This window comes from Toxorhynchites rutilus, chromosome 2 (assembly GCF_029784135.1).
Source record: "Toxorhynchites rutilus septentrionalis strain SRP chromosome 2, ASM2978413v1, whole genome shotgun sequence".
Classification (NCBI taxonomy): Eukaryota; Metazoa; Arthropoda; class Insecta; order Diptera; family Culicidae; genus Toxorhynchites; species Toxorhynchites rutilus.
The window spans coordinates 188,730,164-188,750,189 of NC_073745.1; the positions used below are offsets into that span (position 1 = coordinate 188,730,164).

At 39.2% G+C, this 20,026-nt stretch overlaps 1 protein-coding gene across 1 annotated transcript in view; it reads left to right on the top strand.

Moving 5' to 3' along the window:
- The window catches only part of LOC129768484 (uncharacterized), a 425,523-nt gene that overhangs the window by 306,601 nt on the left and 98,896 nt on the right, over window positions 1-20,026 (top strand). Inside the window, exon 10 of the mRNA XM_055770172.1 lies at window positions 16,411-16,479. Within this exon, the coding sequence (XP_055626147.1) occupies window positions 16,411-16,479 (69 nt within the window). The remainder of the gene's footprint in view (window positions 1-16,410; window positions 16,480-20,026) is intronic.

The window sequence follows — 20,026 nt, forward strand, 5'->3', positions numbered from 1 at the left end:
CCGCATCTCAAATCGCACCGCTGTGTGTGATATGTCTCATTGACATCATCCTAACAAGTTGCCGCTGCGGCAATTCTCGCTGTTACGGAGGGGGTAAAAATGCAAAGTCTGGCCCGAAATTCCGTGTAGCAGTCACTACTCAATTTGAAGAGAAAGTGAGTAAGAATATTCTGTTTACTTTATTAGTTTCAGGCAAATCGTATTAGCTGAGGTTATAGAAATAAAAACACTGATTGATATATACCACCTGAAAGAAAAACCATCGTATTCTATTCTGCCATAATGACAGTTTTGGTTGCACCAGTTGCATTGTCGACTCACTCGATTCAGGAGCATCGATAAATTTTACTTTACTGGTCCCTGATTTTATACCCAACAACACTCTATTTAAGCCCCTTGTAATTGGGTGTGCTGGTGGTATTTCTCATCCCATATTCGAAACAATTTCATTTGAATAATTAAAATCTGTGAATTCACTTATGAACGCATTTCCTAGAAAACAAGTACTCGAGTTTCTCGAGTATACCATTAACAAGAATTAATATATTTTCAACTTGTATGTCAGTGTCCGTAGGTATCCTACTTCAATCCATTTTCCTGTTAAATTTTACTTCTCTCGAATTCAATTATTTATATTGAAAATTGTAACATTGACGTTAACAAAAAAATAGGAAGTGGGTTATATCTATGGTATAACCGCAAGGGTGACGTAGGACTATCGTTGATTTAGAGATCATTTGTTTGAAGTTGAATCTAAATCCATTCTGAATGAATGAATGAATGAATATTTGGGGGACATCGAAAACGAGAGCGTTGGAAGCTCAAGATTTTATGAATCCAATATTGGATACAAAAAACCTTGTTCTGAAGAATAATCGTGATTAGAACGTGAGAACGTTCCTTGATTGAATCGAGAGAAGGTGTGGTTTACGATGGCAATTTGGAAGGCAAACTAGAGGGGAATTAACTCTCTGAGTATGAAAATTTCGGCAACTGAGCAATAATCGATTGAAAATTATATAATTTTCGCGATACGAAACATTTTCCGTTGCGCGCGCATACAATATTGGATACGAAAATATCCTACTGATGGGGAAGAATAATCTTCAGAAGCTTTCCAGCTAATTACACTTGATTGAAAAATTACAAAATAAAATTATTTGGTCGCTGTGTTAGATGGTTAGAAAACATCAAAATAAACTCTTTCGCATGAATGTATTTTTCAATTCCCAGGGGAACTGGCAGATTATTTTTCAGCAACGATTAGATTTTTCCAGATTTTCCTCGATACTCGAAGCTCACCAGTGGTTATTGCTAACTCGATAACCACCTGTTAATAGCACTTGATTGAAAAATATTTGGTCACAGTGTAACATGGATAGAAAACATTCAAATAAACTCTTTCGCATGAATGTATTTTTCAATTACCAGGGGAACTGGCAGATTATTTTTCAGCAACGATTAAATCTTTCCGGAATTTTCTCGATGCTGAATGGCATCCAAACGACAATGCTCCTTTCAGTTCAGTTCTAATCCATCAAATGTGGAGCCCTGAAAAGGGCCGTTGATTATATGCTAAACTAATATAGCACGCTCTCCTTGGATACGATGGGCCAGCTGGATGTCCTTGGACATGATGTGACGCGTTTTGCATGGATAGCACACAAATTGGTATCTTCGAATAGGCCTACTGCAGCGTCATAACCGCGGAACCTTGGAAGCGCAAGTCGGGGTTTACATTCTATACTTTTATGGTTTATAAAATGACGCTTCCTTTGCTTTCGTTCATTTCTTACTCTTCTCTCGCACCGTGAGGACTCGTTTGTTTGGGACCAAGCAGACAACTCGTTAGTCTTTCGGTGGTAAGGCGCCACGAAAGCAGCTCGGATAAGCGCACCAGCCGCAGGAAGTGTGAAGAAGCCACATCGAGAAGCTAGCGACCGGGAACTTTGCGTGAAATTCCTCGCTATCAGAAGTCGACCGAAATGCTGATACGCAAGCTACCTTTGCAGCATTTGGTTCGAGGAATTGCTCAGGACTTCAAAACCGACTTGCGCTTCCAAAGTTCCGCGGTTATGACGCTGCAGGAGGCCTATTCGAAGATACCAATTTGTGTGTATGATTTCACAACCCGGTATAGAAATGAAAGACGTAGTCCTACTTAAAAAAAACAGATAATATGGACTCTGTGCGGCTCACAAAATCGACGTGGTTTTTTTCAGTTTGAGAAATTACGTGGGATGTGATTTCGTCTTTCTTCTGAAAGACGGAATCTGGGTGATAAATATTAGATAATGATAAGATAATACTGTCACAAGAGGACAATTTTAATTGTTATTCTGGTTTTGTATACCGCTTTTAGGATAGTAATGATGCAGGCTGCTTTTTTTGATATGTATAATATAAGGTAGCTGATGCACAATTTTCAGGAGGTGATAGAGGATTATATTTGATGATAAAAAACCCGAATTATTGAACGTTTCTTTTTCTGTTTTTGTTGAAAATAAACTGGCTCAAAAGGTAACTCTGAACAAATAAAATAAGTAATACTTTTTCTATGTATTTTTTTTTATTCGTAACCTTTTTAATAAAACAAAAATAATTAAACGGAAGAATGTATTAAAAATAAAAAAAAATTATCAAGATACAATCCAATAAAGTGGGGAGGAGTGGAGAGCATTAAAAAAAACCGAAACCGAATTGAATCCGAAAACGAAAAGCTTCAGCAGAGAGGTTGAAGTCGAAGTATCCATGAAATTCATTAAACCGGACTGACATGAAGCGAATTGGGTCATGCAAGCTGTAATTTGCGAGCCGGGATCCAAGATGAAAAAAAATTCTTGAGCGAAGTACTCTCTCAGGTACATAAATATTTAGCTCCTCAAGAACACCAGGTCTATCAATTTCGCCCAGCAACACTTTAGCTGCAAACATTGCCTGGCTAACCTTTCTTCTAGAACCGAGTGTTTCCAGTCCTAGCAGCTGGCAACGTATGGTGGTAGATTGTTTGGGTCATTCCATGGAAGGTTACGTAAGGCGGACGAATTTTCCCGGCTTCAATCCTTGCAATCCACACTGTATGATAAGGGCACCAAATCACCACGCCGAATTCCAGTATCGATCGAACAAGCGTGCAGAACAATGCTTTCAAACAGGTAGGAGCACGAAACTCGTTGGAAATTTTAAAGGTGAATCCGAGTTACTTGTTAGCCTTATTTATTATGTCCGAGCAATGCGGCTTAAACATTAAGGCAAAGTCAAGCGTAATACCGAGATCAATTATTTTTTCAACACGTAGCAAAGGTTGAAAGTTGATCATGTATGCAAACGTTATTGGCTTCAGTTTTCAGTGAAATGTTATGACACAGCATTTTTGTGCACTTAGTGTCAGAAAGTTTCTTCAGCACCACTCTACAAAGGTGTTTATAAGGTGCTGTAGTCGCATGCAATCTGCTGAGTTTCGAACTGTCATAAACATTTTAACATCATCCGCGTAGAACGAGCGACTACCAATTGGAATGATCAATCCGATCTCATTCATGAATATAGAGAAGAGCAACGGTCCAAGATCTCTGCCTTGAGGTAGTCCAGAGCTGTTGGTGAAATTCTCCGGAATATCAGATCCAATTCGTACGAATATATTTCGGTTGGTAAGGTAAGACTTGATCCAACGAGTAAGTCTTGAAGATACACCATGCTTCTCAAGTTTAGCCAGCAGTATAGTGTAATCAATCCTGTCGAAAGCAGCCTTAAGGTCTGTGACACAACATCCACCTGTGCTCCAGCTTCCATATTCCTGAGGCAAAGCGAAACGAAAGGTACAAGATTGGTTGAGACTGATCTCTTTGGATGGAAGCCATGTTGATCAGCAGAAATATTATGTTTGCAGCAAGAAAATAAAGCGTCGTTAATTAAAATCTCAAATATTTTAGAGCATACGTTAAGCGAAGTGATCCCTTGATAATTTTCGACGTTCTGTTTGTCTTCTTTCTTAAAAACCGGAAACATGAATGATGATTTCCAACGAGTCGGAAACACACCCTGCTGCAACGAAATGTTAAATAGTTTCGACAGCGGAGTTATAACCTCAAGAGAGCAATTCTTCAGAACACAGGAGGGAATTCCGTCGGTACCAGCAGCGTTGGAGAATTTCAATTTTTTGATGGCAGATACGACACTGGCTGATGAGATCGTGATAGTATTAAAATCGAAAATATCTCTGGAAGTGTCCCTTACCGCATGGTCAATTTGGGTCGGCAAGGCGGAGTAATCGTTGAAGACAATTTTGAAGTGCTCACACATTAGTCTACATTTTTCCAATGAGGTGCAGGCAGTTTTATTACCCAAGTGAATCTCCACTGGTAGCCCATCCTCCTTCCTTTTTGTCTTCACAAATGACCAGAACTGCTTTGGATTGCGTCGCAGATTATCCTGTAGGCGCCTAGTATACCTTTTGTAAAGGAAACGGTTGTACGTTCGATATTCCTTGCTGGCAACTGAGAGCAAACGTTTGGTGATTGAATTGCGAGTGCGAGAGTACTTGCTGAGCGCCTTTGATCTCAGTCGTTTCAGATGACGTAGTCGAGCATTGGACCAAGCAGGCTTCGGAACAGGTCTGCTCAACGGTACACATTCAGATATAGCTCGGCCCACGATCTCCTCGAAATATTAGGCTGTCAAAAAAGTCCTGCGGTATTTCCGCGAGGGGTCGTTGTAAGCGCGTAGTTCTAGTTGTATTCATTGTATCGAGTCATACTATAGCTTTTGGTAAAGGCGCTATAATATAGTCCTTGACAGTGTTTTGTTTGGTTAAGTCGTTCGTGAGTTATAGTGTCGCAAATATGGAGCAAAATAAAGAGAAAATCCGACATATTTTACAGTACTACTATGACAAAGGCAAAAATGCATCTCAAGCTGCCAATAAAATTTGTGCAGTTTATGGACCCGATACAGTTTCCATTTCCACCGCACAACGATGGTTTCAACGTTTTCGTTCTGGTGTAGAGGTCGTCGAAGATGCGCCACGCTCCGGAAGGCCTGTCGTCGAAAATTGCGACAAAATCGCTGAATTAGCCGAGAAAGACCGGCATAGTAGCAGCCGTAGCATCGGCCAAGAGCTGGGGATAAGTCATCAAACCGTTATTAACCATTTGAAGAAGCTTGGATTCACAAAGAAGCTCGATGTATGGGTGCCACACACGTTGACGAAAAAAAAAACATCTTTGACCGTATCGACGCATGTGAATCGCTGCTGAATCGCAACAAAATCGACCCGTTTCTGAAGCGGATGGTGACTGGCGATGAAAAGTGGGTCACTTACCACAACGTGAAGCGCAAACGGTCGTGGTCGAAGCCCGCTGAAGCGGCTCAGACGGTGGCCAAGCCCTCATTAACGGCCAGGAAGGTTCTGCTGTGTGTTTGGTGGGATTGTCAAGGAATAATCTATTATGAGCTGATTCCCTATGACCAAACGCTCAATTCGGACCTGTACTGTCAACAACTGGACCGCTCGAAGGTAGCACTCTTGAAGAAGAGGCCATCTTTGATAAACAGAGGCCGCATTGTCTTCCATCAGGACAACGCCAGGCCACACACTTCTTTGGTGACGCGCCAGAAGCTCCGGGAGCTCGGATGGGAGGTTCTTTTGCATCCGCCGTATAGTCCGGACCTTACACCAAGTGACTACCACCTGTTTTTGTCCATGGCGAACGAGCTAGGTAGTCAGAAGTTAGCCACAAAAGAGGCCTGTGAAAATTGGCTATCCGAGTTTTTCGCCAATAAGGAAGCGAGCTTCTAGAACAGGGGTATTATGAAGTTGGCATCTCGTTGGGAACAAGTCATCGAACAAAATGGCGCATTTTTGACTTAAAACAGATGATTGTAACTAATTTTATGAACAAATAAAATAAGTAATACTTTTTCTATGTATTTTTTTTTATTCGTAACCTTTTTAATAAAACAAAAATAATTAAACGGAAGAATGTATTAAAAATAAAAAAAAATTATCAAGATACAATCCAATAAAGTGGGGAGGAGTGGAGAGCATTAAAAAAAACCGAAACCGAATTGAATCCGAAAACGAAAAGCTTCAGCAGAGAGGTTGAAGTCGAAGTATCCATGAAATTCATTAAACCGGACTGACATGAAGCGAATTGGGTCATGCAAGCTGTAATTTGCGAGCCGGGATCCAAGATGAAAAAAAATTCTTGAGCGAAGTACTCTCTCAGGTACATCAATATTTAGCTCCTCAAGAACACCAGGTCTATCAATTTCGCCCAGCAACACTTTAGCTGCAAACATTGCCTGGATAACCTTTCTTCTAGAACCGAGTGTTTCCAGTCCTAGCAGCTGGCAACGTATGGTGGTAGATTGTTTGGGTCATTCCATGGAAGGTTACGTAAGGCGGACGAATTTTCCCGGCTTCAATCCTTGCAATCCACACTGTATGATAAGGGCACCAAATCACCACGCCGAATTCCAGTATCGATCGAACAAGCGTGCAGAACAATGCTTTCAAACAGGTAGGAGCACGAAACTCGTTGGAAATTTTAAAGGTGAATCCGAGTTACTTGTTAGCCTTATTTATTATGTCCGAGCAATGCGGCTTAAACATTAAGGCAAAGTCAAGCGTAATACCGAGATCAATTATTTTTTCAACACGTAGCAAAGGTTGAAAGTTGATCATGTATGCAAACGTTATTGGCTTCAGTTTTCAGTGAAATGTTATGACACAGCATTTTTGTGCACTTAGTGTCAGAAAGTTTCTTCAGCACCACTCTACAAAGGTGTTTATAAGGTGCTGTAGTCGCATGCAATCTGCTGAGTTTCGAACTGTCATAAACATTTTAACATCATCCGCGTAGAACGAGCGACTACCAATTGGAATGATCAATCCGATCTCATTCATGAATATAGAGAAGAGCAACGGTCCAAGATCTCTGCCTTGAGGTAGTCCAGAGCTGTTGGTGAAATTCTCCGGAATATCAGATCCAATTCGTACGAATATATTTCGGTTGGTAAGGTAAGACTTGATCCAACGAGTAAATCTTGAAGATACACCATGCTTCTCAAGTTTAGCCAGCAGTATAGTGTAATCAATCCTGTCGAAAGCAGCCTTAAGGTCTGTGACACAACATCCACCTGTGCTCCAGCTTCCATATTCCTGAGGCAAAGCGAAACGAAAGGTACAAGATTGGTTGAGACTGATCTCTTTGGATGGAAGCCATGTTGATCAGCAGAAATATTATGTTTGCAGCAAGAAAATAAAGCGTCGTTAATTAAAATCTCAAATATTTTAGAGCATACGTTAAGCGAAGTGATCCCTTGATAATTTTCGACGTTCTGTTTGTCTTCTTTCTTAAAAACCGGAAACATGAATGATGATTTCCAACGAGTCGGAAACACACCCTGCTGCAACGAAATGTTAAATAGTTTCGACAGCGGAGTTATAACCTCAAGAGAGCAATTCTTCAGAACACAGGAGGGAATTCCGTCGGTACCAGCAGCGTTGGAGAATTTCAATTTTTTGATGGCAGATACGACACTGGCTGATGAGATCGTGATAGTATTAAAATCGAAAATATCTCTGGAAGTGTCCCTTACCGCATGGTCAATTTGGGTCGGCAAGGCGGAGTAATCGTTGAAGACAATTTTGAAGTGCTCACACATTAGTCTACATTTTTCCAATGAGGTGCAGGCAGTTTTATTACCCAAGTGAATCTCCACTGGTAGCCCATCCTCCTTCCTTTTTGTCTTCACAAATGACCAGAACTGCTTTGGATTGCGTCGCAGATTATCCTGTAGGCGCCTAGTATACCTTTTGTAAAGGAAACGGTTGTACGTTCGATATTCCTTGCTGGCAACTGAGAGCAAACGTTTGGTGATTGAATTGCGAGTGCGAGAGTACTTGCTGAGCGCCTTTGATCTCAGTCGTTTCAGATGACGTAGTCGAGCATTGGACCAAGCAGGCTTCGGAACAGGTCTGCTCAACGGTACACATTCAGATATAGCTCGGCCCACGATCTCCTCGAAATATTAGGCTGTCAAAAAAGTCCTGCGGTATTTCCGCGAGGGGTCGTTGTAAGCGCGTAGTTCTAGTTGTATTCATTGTATCGAGTCATACTATAGCTTTTGGTAAAGGCGCTATAATATAGTCCTTGACAGTGTTTTGTTTGGTTAAGTCGTTCGTGAGTTATAGTGTCGCAAATATGGAGCAAAATAAAGAGAAAATCCGACATATTTTACAGTACTACTATGACAAAGGCAAAAATGCATCTCAAGCTGCCAATAAAATTTGTGCAGTTTATGGACCCGATACAGTTTCCATTTCCACCGCACAACGATGGTTTCAACGTTTTCGTTCTGGTGTAGAGGTCGTCGAAGATGCGCCACGCTCCGGAAGGCCTGTCGTCGAAAATTGCGACAAAATCGCTGAATTAGCCGAGAAAGACCGGCATAGTAGCAGCCGTAGCATCGGCCAAGAGCTGGGGATAAGTCATCAAACCGTTATTAACCATTTGAAGAAGCTTGGATTCACAAAGAAGCTCGATGTATGGGTGCCACACACGTTGACGAAAAAAAAAAACATCTTTGACCGTATCGACGCATGTGAATCGCTGCTGAATCGCAACAAAATCGACCCGTTTCTGAAGCGGATGGTGACTGGCGATGAAAAGTGGGTCACTTACCACAACGTGAAGCGCAAACGGTCGTGGTCGAAGCCCGCTGAAGCGGCTCAGACGGTGGCCAAGCCCTCATTAACGGCCAGGAAGGTTCTGCTGTGTGTTTGGTGGGATTGTCAAGGAATAATCTATTATGAGCTGATTCCCTATGACCAAACGCTCAATTCGGACCTGTACTGCCAACAACTGGACCGCTCGAAGGTAGCACTCTTGAAGAAGAGGCCATCTTTGATAAACAGAGGCCGCATTGTCTTCCATCAGGACAACGCCAGGCCACACACTTCTTTGGTGACGCGCCAGAAGCTCCGGGAGCTCGGATGGGAGGTTCTTTTGCATCCGCCGTATAGTCCGGACCTTACACCAAGTGACTACCACCTGTTTTTGTCCATGGCGAACGAGCTAGGTAGTCAGAAGTTAGCCACAAAAGAGGCCTGTGAAAATTGGCTATCCGAGTTTTTTGCCAATAAGGAAGCGAGCTTCTAGAACAGGGGTATTATGAAGTTGGCATCTCGTTGGGAACAAGTCATCGAACAAAATGGCGCATTTTTGACTTAAAACAGATGATTGTAACTAATTTTATGAACAAATGAAAATTCAAAAAAAATACCGCAGGACTTTTTTGACAGCCTAATACTTAATGGCTTCATATATTGTAAAGTGCGAGTCCTGAAACTGCCAATCTGTCTGGGCGAATAACTGACGCAATGCAACGAAATCAGTTCTTCGAAAGTCGAGCTCACGCACATCAGATGTATTGTCAAAGCGAACGGGTATCGATAAATTTCACAGGAATTTCCAATGCGGGGTGGTGATTGTCGATGCCGATCAAGGGTTCAGAAGCTTCAATGGCAGAACATTCCGGGATTGCAGCTTCATTCACTAGCAGAAAATCAAGGATCCGATAGTTAATGTTCATAATCATGTTGATTTGCGTTAGGTTACGCAGACTGAAACCGTCCAGGAGTGTACAACAGGAAGCCGGAATGTTCGAATGTAGGACATCAATGGTGGGATGATCATTTTCAGTGACGTTACAAGTCAGCCCAGACTGATTGTAATCGCCAAGAACTAGAGCCAGGTCATTCTGTTCTAGTCGTGACAGTACACTACCAATCGAACTGATGTGACTGTTGATGCTGATGGAATCTAATTCTCCTGTCAGGAGAAAGGTATATTACTCCAACACTTGATGATCTGTGAGGTGTCATAATTTTGACCCATAACTGCTCTAGAGATAAGCAAACCAGAGTAGGGTCACGACAGCAACTAAGACGGTTTGAAACTGCAATCAAGACTTCACCTCCGCGTGATTTGGATCTATTCAGATGATTACGGTCATTACGAAATACAGTATACACACTGCCAAACAATTGTGACGAATTAATTCGCTCATCGAGCCAGGTTTCGGTGAGAACTATGGCATCGTCGTTGGAATCAACAGCCTTCAAAAACAAGTCGTCTATCTTCGTCCTCAGGCCACGGACGTTCTGGCAGTATATCAAGAGACCGTCGACTGGCGTTCGCTCAAAACCTTCCATGAGGCGGCAGGCAGTGGGATCAGTATCGGAAAAATTATTGCAGTTTTGCTGAGGAACTCTGAAAGTCATGGAACTAGCAGGCGATGGAGAACTATTAAAGTTAACGTACTTGCCTGTAAGGGAGATTCGAAAGACTCCGACACCTTCCTCGATCACAGGACCAGAACGACTATGATGGCATGTACGAGCTGCAAGCGCGACTGGGTCGGGAGGACTAGGGGTTTCCTTAGTGCTACAGGCATTGCGTTCTGAGACGGTAACTGAAGCATGAAATGACGAGATTTGGCGCTACTACCACCTCCTGAAGGAGATTTTTCCGTAGGAATTCTGATGATTCGATGGTTTTGCGGGTAATTCACAAATTCGCGAAAGGACACGTTTTCCGGCCAGCTATCTTTAGACAGGGCAATATTTCTGAGAGAGTTGTTTACGCCAACTTTGAAGGTGACAAAGTTCAAGGTGGCAGGATCTTTGTCCTTGGGAACCAACCTGATTACTTTTGGTTCGACATCGGTGCTCAAATTCAAGCATTCTCTGCACAACTTAACGATGTCGTTCTCAGAAGTACTCGGGTCAAATGCCGCTAGATGCGCAATTCCACAGCTATTTCGTCGGAGGAGGAACAGTTTTGATAACTTCGGATGCAGCTTTAGTGTCTCGAATATTGGTAGGCTTATTCACCAACCCATCGTCTAAACGTTTTCTTTTTGGTGTAAATTGGCGATCTAACGCAAAACGTAAACGATCGGTGAGACATCTGGATTTTGTTTTTGAACTAAGAAAATGATGATGATGTTACCAAAAACTTTAAAAACAAATCTCGTATATTTTACTTCCGAACTTTCCAAGGTAGTTCTCGCCTGCAGGAACCATGCATATTTTACTTGTTTTTGATTGTGCTCTCGAATTTTTTTTTTTATTCAACCATTGTCAACATTTATACCATTTTCACTACTGAAAGAGGTAAGAAAATAACATGTTATATATAAAATTGCGCAGAATTAAATCTCTTACAAACTCATCACAATCAAACAATATGTTATGACTATAACATTGTGATTTATGGAAAGAACTACAAACCTTCCATAAACTCACATTGCAAAATTTAAAACCATCATCACTTTCACCGCAGCGCCGCCTAGGTGTAGATTTGTACGTTCGATCGCCAATTACAAACACCACCAAAGACACTACGTTTCCCTGGAAGTTTATCGTACTTTTAGCATCAAAATTCACGACTAATGTCCAGAATAACAACGATTACCAATTTCACAAACGGACTTTCATTGTATAACTAACATCAACACGATTGGTATACAAACAAAAAAATAACGAACAAAAATACAATCGACTTTGTCAACAGAACAGTGTTGCCAATATGATATTGCAGCAAAATTAAAAAAAAGAATTGAATGCCAATGATCGAATCATAGAGCACTTCGAGATTCTCAATTTGGTTGGTAGAAATAATAATATTTATCATGCATTTTTGGGAAAAAAATTATGAAAAACACCTATGAAAACACAGACTTTTTAGTTTTTGCCTAATTCCACTCATTTGAATGTTAAACAACTTTATTTGGCATCAAATTTACTCATCATGCGAATGGAAACAAATATATAGTTATGAAATATAGTTAAAAATTCGGCTCCTTCAAACTTATGTAACTGAGCCTGTAAAAATAAACGGATTATAAAAAAATGGAAACAACAATTTTTTATGTAGCGTACTTTTGGTATTAGAACCAGTTTAACTAGGCAACTAATCGACTCCAACTTCAGATAAAATAATCCTTACAAGAGAAAGAACACATATTCACCTTCGATAAAAAATTAATCATTGAAACAGCTGAATATTATTTCAATATTTTACTTAGCAAAAATCTTTTAAAGGTATCTGACAATACTCCACTTTTTGTGGGCTGCTAAAAATGTACGATATTAATTTGGGAGTTATTTTTATGTATCAAAACCACAATTTTAGAGCGCCGGCAGAAAATTCTGTTTAAATTCGTTGAAAATACAATAAGTTGAAAGGTGTTTCACTGTAAACGTACTATTTAGGATCTACTGTGTAAGGTCATCTAGTTAATTATAGGCGAATGAACTGAAAAGTTTAAAGCCTTTATAATTCAACATCCTCGTCGTCGCATGACCAAAAGCGTAATAAAGTGGATTTACATTTTTTTGGTGTTAACGGGCCGTGGCAACTGTGTTACCACCAATTTTGCAACTGTTTCAAAAGTTACATTTTTTCCAAAGATATGTGTTATTCCTCATGCAAGATTATGTTCTCTGAAGTTGGAGTTGATTCGTCGCCTGGTTTTCACGGCCTAATGAAGGGTTAACGTATGACGTAGGAATTTTACTAGCAGAATTTCCATTGATTTCATATTCATCAGAGAACACTGATGAATATGAAATTATTTGTGGTAGTATTTGTGATAAACTGAAAAAGATCCCAAACCATGCACCACGATGAACATATACACACTGGACAAAAAATAAAATCACAGGAGGGTTGTGTCTGAGTTGTGTCCGCATAGTTGACGTAGGATTCCGTTAGGCTGTCTGTTGATTTTGGATATGTTTGAAGAATTACATCGTTAAACTTTTTGATAATGATTTGGTGGCCGTGAAAAGGGCCGTTTTGTTTGGTTGTTGGATACTATTTGTTCACTCCACCAGTGTTTACCGAGTGATGATGACAGAAGGATGGTGAACAGTCGTGGGATGGTGTTATCAGATAAAAGATACCGAAGTGGAACGAGATATGATGAAAACCACCCTCTGTGATCCTAGACGAGATTCCTCCTAAGTTATGTATGGATGAAATAAAGAAAAAAAAACTCACCAATGTAATATAAGATAATTACCAATACCAATTTTACTCATCAGTAAAAACATGTTACTTTAATATAGAGAAAACATATTTAAAATGGAAAAGGTAATTTTCTTTTATAACTTTCACTTTCTGAGTGTTTATTCAACCCAATGCGAATCTTAATTGGACTAAATAACAGTACCTAATACTATATGTAGATGGGATATGAGAAATCACTTTTTCTAATATTTCTTCACTTTTCCATTTTTTCTCGCCGTATAAACTTTCCTTGGGTGAAAATAATCACAACAAAACAGACAGCTTAAACCAAACGACCCGTTCTCAAGCGAGAGCACACCTTGGTTTTTATTTATGAAAATTGAAATAAATCGTTTCATATATCAAGTCATCTTTAACACAACTGCTACCATATACAATTTCACACTTACACTTGTGCTAAATTTTTCACAATACATGATCGGTCATTGATATGAAATTTCACGAAGCAACCAACATTAAAGTTCAAAATTGAAATTTTATTTGCTAGAATTAATCGCACCACTCACTTTACTTGCAATATAAAAATGCCTCCGACTTGCATATATTTGCGATGCCGATTTCCCCTGGGCACCTTGGTTTTGATGTCTTTGTTAGGGAATACATTTCGATAGAAGCAAAAGTTCCTCCTACTTTCATGTATTTACAATATCGATTTCCCCCAGGCAGCTTGGTTTTGATGTCTCTGTTAAGGACCCACCGCATGTGTCGTCAATTTCGACCAATCAGAAGTTTGTATTTCCGTTAGGATAGGGGTTGAGATTTCTAATTGTACGATAGTTAGCTTCATGAAATATATTATTTTCTTCAATATAAAAAATTGTTATGGAGTGCCGAAATCGATTGACGCAAAAATTTCATCAATCCATCATGAAATGAATGAGCAATAAGCGTTTGAAATTGGACAATTTTCACGATGTGCTCGTTTTTCGATTTTCTATTTTTACCCCAATTTGTTCCAGAAAGACGTAATCCTACGTCAAAACAGATCGCGAAGCTACAGCATTCCACGCATGACGATCTTTATTCCTTTTTACTGTTTCAACTGTCAAGTTTGAAACATTCTACGTAAACATTTCTATCTTGGTGTGTGTAGGTGTAGTGCACCAAACTATCGAGAATAAATTAAATAAAAAAAATGGCTCTATGTCTATGCAAATTGACTCTTCCGCCTTCCGCACAAGAATAAATCATCAAACAATTATCGTCAAATGATTCTACAATAAAAAAAACATTTCAGAGCGACCAAACTGGTAGAATGGTTTTTTTTAAATTTCCATTGCATTATAATATCCGCAGTTATAAACAAGCGACTTGAATTAAACCATAGCGTAGTTCTAGGGCATTGTTGACGCCCTATTATTTTATCTCAATTTTGGGGATGACGATTTAGTTACATAAATAAACTGGAAAGTTCGAAAGTACATTGTCAAGGAATACTTCATTCTATAGGAGATAATATTGCCTAGTCGTTTTTGTGAAAAAGTGCAAGAGCTTTTTAAGAATTTCGATTAGTTAGAAAATTGCTTGTGAGGCAAAGGTGCGCAGCGGCTGTGGGGCAAAAGTTCGCACTAGCGTTTTGCTTTCAAAAAACGAAATGTGAAATGTGATAATGTGAGACGCTAACCACTCGGCCACGGGTGCACCCAGCCAACAACATCCAGCACGAATTCAACCAAGTTGAGTCCAGAGATTGGGCTGCTAGCTTCATGAGGAACCAATGAGGTACATATAGAGGTGGAGCAGTAGGCGAAGTGTATATGAATTGGCAACCAAAATATCGTATCGTAATTATTTGCATTCAATATGGAATGTATATGGAAGAAACAAAACAATGTTGAAAGTACTCACGGTTGCATGAAAATTTGAGCCAAAATTCTCATGAAATCATTCAACTGCTTGTTTTTCAACAGATGACAATTACATCGTGGCTTATTTCAATTATTCATGTGGTAAAAAAGTCCATAGAGCATTCGTATGCTTATTTCTCGAAAGCAGTAACATTTTTTGCTAGAATTAATCGCACCACTCACTTTACTTGCAATATAAAAATGCCTCCGACTTGCATATATTTGCGATGCCGATTTCCCCTGGGCACCTTGGTTTTGATGTCTTTGTTAGGGAATACATTTCGATAGAAGCAAAAGTTCCTCCTACTTTCATGTATTTACAATATCGATTTCCCCCAGGCAGCTTGGTTTTGATGTCTCTGTTAGGGACCCGCCGCATGTGTCGTCAATTTCGACCAATCAGAAGTTTGTATTTCCGTTAGGATAGGGGTTGAGATTTGAAAATATATTATTTTCTTCAATATAAAAAATTGTTATGGAGTGCCGAAATCGATTGATGCAAAAATTTCATCAATCCATCATGAAATGAATGAGCAATAAGCGTTTGAAATTGGACAATTTTCACGATGTGCTAGTTTTTCGATTTTCTATTTTTACCCCAATTTGTTCCAGAAAGACGTAATCCTACGTCAAAACAGATCGCGAAGCTACAGCATTCCACGCATGACGATCTTTATACCTTTTTACTGTTTCAACTGTCAAGTTTGAAACATTCTACGTAAACATTTCTATCTTGGTGTGTGTAGGTGTAGTGCACCAAACTATCGAAAATAAATTAAATAAAAAAAATGGCTCTATGTCTATGCAAATTGACTCTTCCGCCCGGATGCGAAAGCTTCACTCGATGCCACTGTTTAGGAGCTTTTACCTTTTAAACCCTCTTTATGTGAGGACTTTTCGCCAAAACTTGACAAATTGTCACCCGAGAAACATTTGAATTCGAATATTGCTTTATTTGCATAAGCGATTTTGAGGTATTCGAAGCTTTTCTAACTATTTCCCGCTTCTCCCGGTCAGAGAGCTTCGATTTACTTCTCCTTCTTATCGTATCACTACTTGATGGGATCGTCCATTCCGATGAGTAATTTCTCTGATACCAACATTTTCTTGGTGGAATGCATCGATTTGTCTTTCTTCTTCCTCGGTGAGCACTTTTCCAGATTGGTAGTCACCAATACCTACACATTAGAATATAAATTGATGCATTGTTTGTTTACAATGACATAAATCAGCAAGATCATCACCTGGTCTTGTAGAAGTTGAATAGAGTGTATATTGATATGAATCTTATTACCTCATATCTCCCGAACGCTATTATTATTTATAGTGCTGATTACGTTTAATAAACAGTCTAGTTTTACACCGATTTGGCATAATCATTTCTGTATTATCAGAATAACAAAGAGTAAATTGTAACGTCTGCAAACTTATTGACACTTTATTTCTTTTTCTAATTTCAGGTCGTCCGAGCCGCCAGTCCCGCTTTACTCCGAGTTATTGCACTCGGAGCATTTTGTATTTATTGTACGGTAAGTAATAAATAGCCCTTCCTGCATATTCAGGTGTTCTCGATTGGTTTAGATTTTTAAGGAACATTGAGTTTCGAAATCTAGGTAATCAAACCGTAACTTGATGCCTATAGAAATTATGTACAGCTTTTGCAATTTCTAATGAACAATGGTTGATCTTCAGACGGGTGCAATTTAATGGCATAAACGTGATTGCATCTATTAGTTTGTAATTTTGCAAGCTTTTTTTTGCAACATAGAGTAGTGCGGACAAAGGTGCGCACTAGCGTTTTTGAAACAAACGAACATAAAAATTCAGCAACAGTGTATTCGCTTGACACAATATTGCACCAGCAGATCACACATATAAACCAGATACATTTCATAAAAGTGGCAAAAAGTTATGAGGTAAGAAGAGTTTTGCGTTGCTTTGATCTATGTTGACGTAGAACTACGTCTTTCGTTAAGAGTGTCAAATCAGAAAACAGGTCACGTTTTTATGAAATAATGTTTACGTTAATAACTATTTTTGCCGCGAATGGATTTTGGCGATTTATATACCAAACGAATCGGAAATTCCCTAAGATTTGTTTGATATACTATACATTACAATCGCATAGTCTGTGTATGGTTTGAATTGATGAAAATTGAAAGCATTTCCATTTCCTCATACATTTGTTCTGTCCATTTGTATGCTTTCCCGAACAGAGCTGTCAAAAACGAGCAACTCATCGACGAGCAACGAAGGGGAAATCCTAAGATGTGAAGTCTCCGTGAACAAAGGAAAAGAAGAAGAACAAGGGGAATATGTTCCTAGAGTATAAACAGTGGAACTCGCTGAGGCAAACTTTCATTCTTCGTGAGGAAATCGACTGAACAACATCGTTGCTCGACGAGGGATCGAATGCCTTTCTCAGAGCAATGGGGGTGAAGGAGTAATATGTTGGATAAAGTAAACTTTTCCAAGAGCTTTTTTGAAGGTTAGAGACGAATGAACGGTATGACGGTAATAAAAACTCTCTCCACAAAGAATGAGAGCTAAGCTAATCTAGACTGGCAATATTAACAGAAATCTCTTCTGTTGAGAAGAGCGCAAAACGGAGATATATGTGTGTATATTTATTTACTTCATGACATCAATATATGGTTATTTGTGTGCGTACGTCCGTGCTTCATAACCCGTACGTAAAAATAGTGCATCTTCGCTACGCTGAAACCCCATTTGTATCTGCGTGTGCATTGGCCCTGTAACGATGCAACAATCGCCTAATTTTTTATGCTATTATTGATGATTGTTGGGTGTTGCAAATTATGCAGTCGTAATGATAAATAGAAACAAGGAGGGAAGATAGCGGGAGGGAAATATTTACCCTAGGGTATTGGTAATGAATTTCTGCTGAGGCAAATATTCAGCCTTCTTCCAAGCAGTTAACATTGTTTGTTTTCTGTCATCAATGCATTGAACTGACGCTATGGTGAAGCAGGTGTTAAGGTTGTGCACCAAAAAATTATTTGGGGAATATGAAGTTATTCAATAAGTTATATTAAGTTATTAATTTATTTGGGCTCGCGTGCCAGCTGTAAAACTGCTTTCAACTAGGATAGCATATGCGCTAATCTTGATCATAATGAAGCAGTGCTATTTTTTTCGAGGCTGTTGAGATTTACAGATAGAGTTTATTTCATTTATTTAGTCACCAAGAAAGTAAGTGTCGTTCTGGAATTTTGTATGTGATTTGATTTCGCTTGCCAATAGCAAAACTTTCTCCACTAAAGATGACAGCTGCGCTTATCTCGAGCAAGTATTGTTCTGTGAGCACAAGAATAAATCATCAAACAATTATCGTCAAATGATTCTACAATAAAAAAACATTTCAGAGCGACCAAACTGGTAGAATGGTTTTTTCTAAATTTCCATTGCATTATAATATCCGCAGTTATAAACAAGCGACTTGAATTAAACCATAGCGTAGTTCTAGGGCATTGTTGACGCCCTATTATTTTATCTCAATTTTGGGGATGACGATTTAGTTACATAAATAAACTGGAAAGTTCGAAAGTACATTGTCAAGGAATACTTCATTCTATAGGAGATAATATTGCCTAGTCGTTTTTGTGAAAAAGTGCAAGAGCTTTTTAAGAATTTCGATTAGTTAGAAAATTGCTTGTGAGGCAAAGGTGCGCAGCGGCTGTGGGGCAAAAGTTCGCACTAGCGTTTTGCTCTCAAAAAACGAAATGTGAAATGTGATAATGTGAGACGCTAACCACTCGGCCACGGGTGCACCCAGCCAACAACATCCAGCACGAATTCAACCAAGTTGAGTCCAGAGATTGGGCTGCTAGCTTCATGAGGAACCAATGAGGTACATATAGAGGTGGAGCAGTAGGCGAAGTGTATCTGTATTGGCAACCAAAATATCGTATCGTAATTATTTGCATTCAATATGGAATGTATATGGAAGAAACAAAACAATGTTGAAAGTACTCACGGTTGCATGAAAATTTGAGCCAAAATTCTCATGAAATCATTCAACTGCTTGTTTTTTAACAGATGACAATTACATCGTGGCTTATTTCAATTATTCATGTGGTAAAAAAGTCCATAGAGCATTCGTATGCTTATTTCTCGAAAGCAGTAACATTTTCGGTGACATTTTGATTAACTGGCGATTATATCTCACAACATACACACCGACACTGAGAACCTTCGAAACAGAAACTTCATAAAGGTAAAATAATGAAACTTTGTTTGTTTCTATGAACGTGGGGGAGTGAAAATGCCACATGCAAATATCACTCATATCCATCTTTTTCACAAATATTCACTCCACGCTATCACATTAGCCTCATATTCAGCGAGAGCTCAACAAAAATGTACTTTTTTAATTGATAAATTACTTCCTGAAAATAGCATTTCCACATGGATGCGGTGGGCAGTAAAAGATAAACACAACGACTGACGTCACTATTTGCGAAATAGTTATGGCAGCGCATGCTATGTCGCTCGAAACTCGACCATCTTCATTACCTTTTTTCCAGGACATTGATGAGGAACCATCGTCTGCCTCTTTGAACCCCACAACAACGCAACAAAGCAACAGCGCTCCAAGTCAAATGTTTTTATTTTCACCATGCATTCGATTCAATAAAGGTTATGCTTCGTTTATGTTTATGTTTTCACAATGAACTTCAATTAAATATTGTTTTTTGTTTTCAACAATGAGTTTCAAATAAATCAGGTTGAGCTAACTATGTATTTACAAACTGGATTTGTTTATAAAAAGAATTATGTTTCAAATGTAGGATATTTTTAGATATCTTATATTGTCAGAAGAACTTCTGAGATAACTAGTAACAAAAATAGAAGTATAATAACGGGCCATCCACAAACCACGTGAAAATTTTTGGAATGGAGGAGACTTACAATTTTGCCCCATAGTGGGGGCATTCGTCATTTCGTATTAAAATAGATATTTTTCCAACTACAAACAAAACTCGAGAAACTCTTGTACGACGTTTTGAAGGTAATATACGAGGGTCGTTCAAAAAATAAGGCATTTTTCATAGC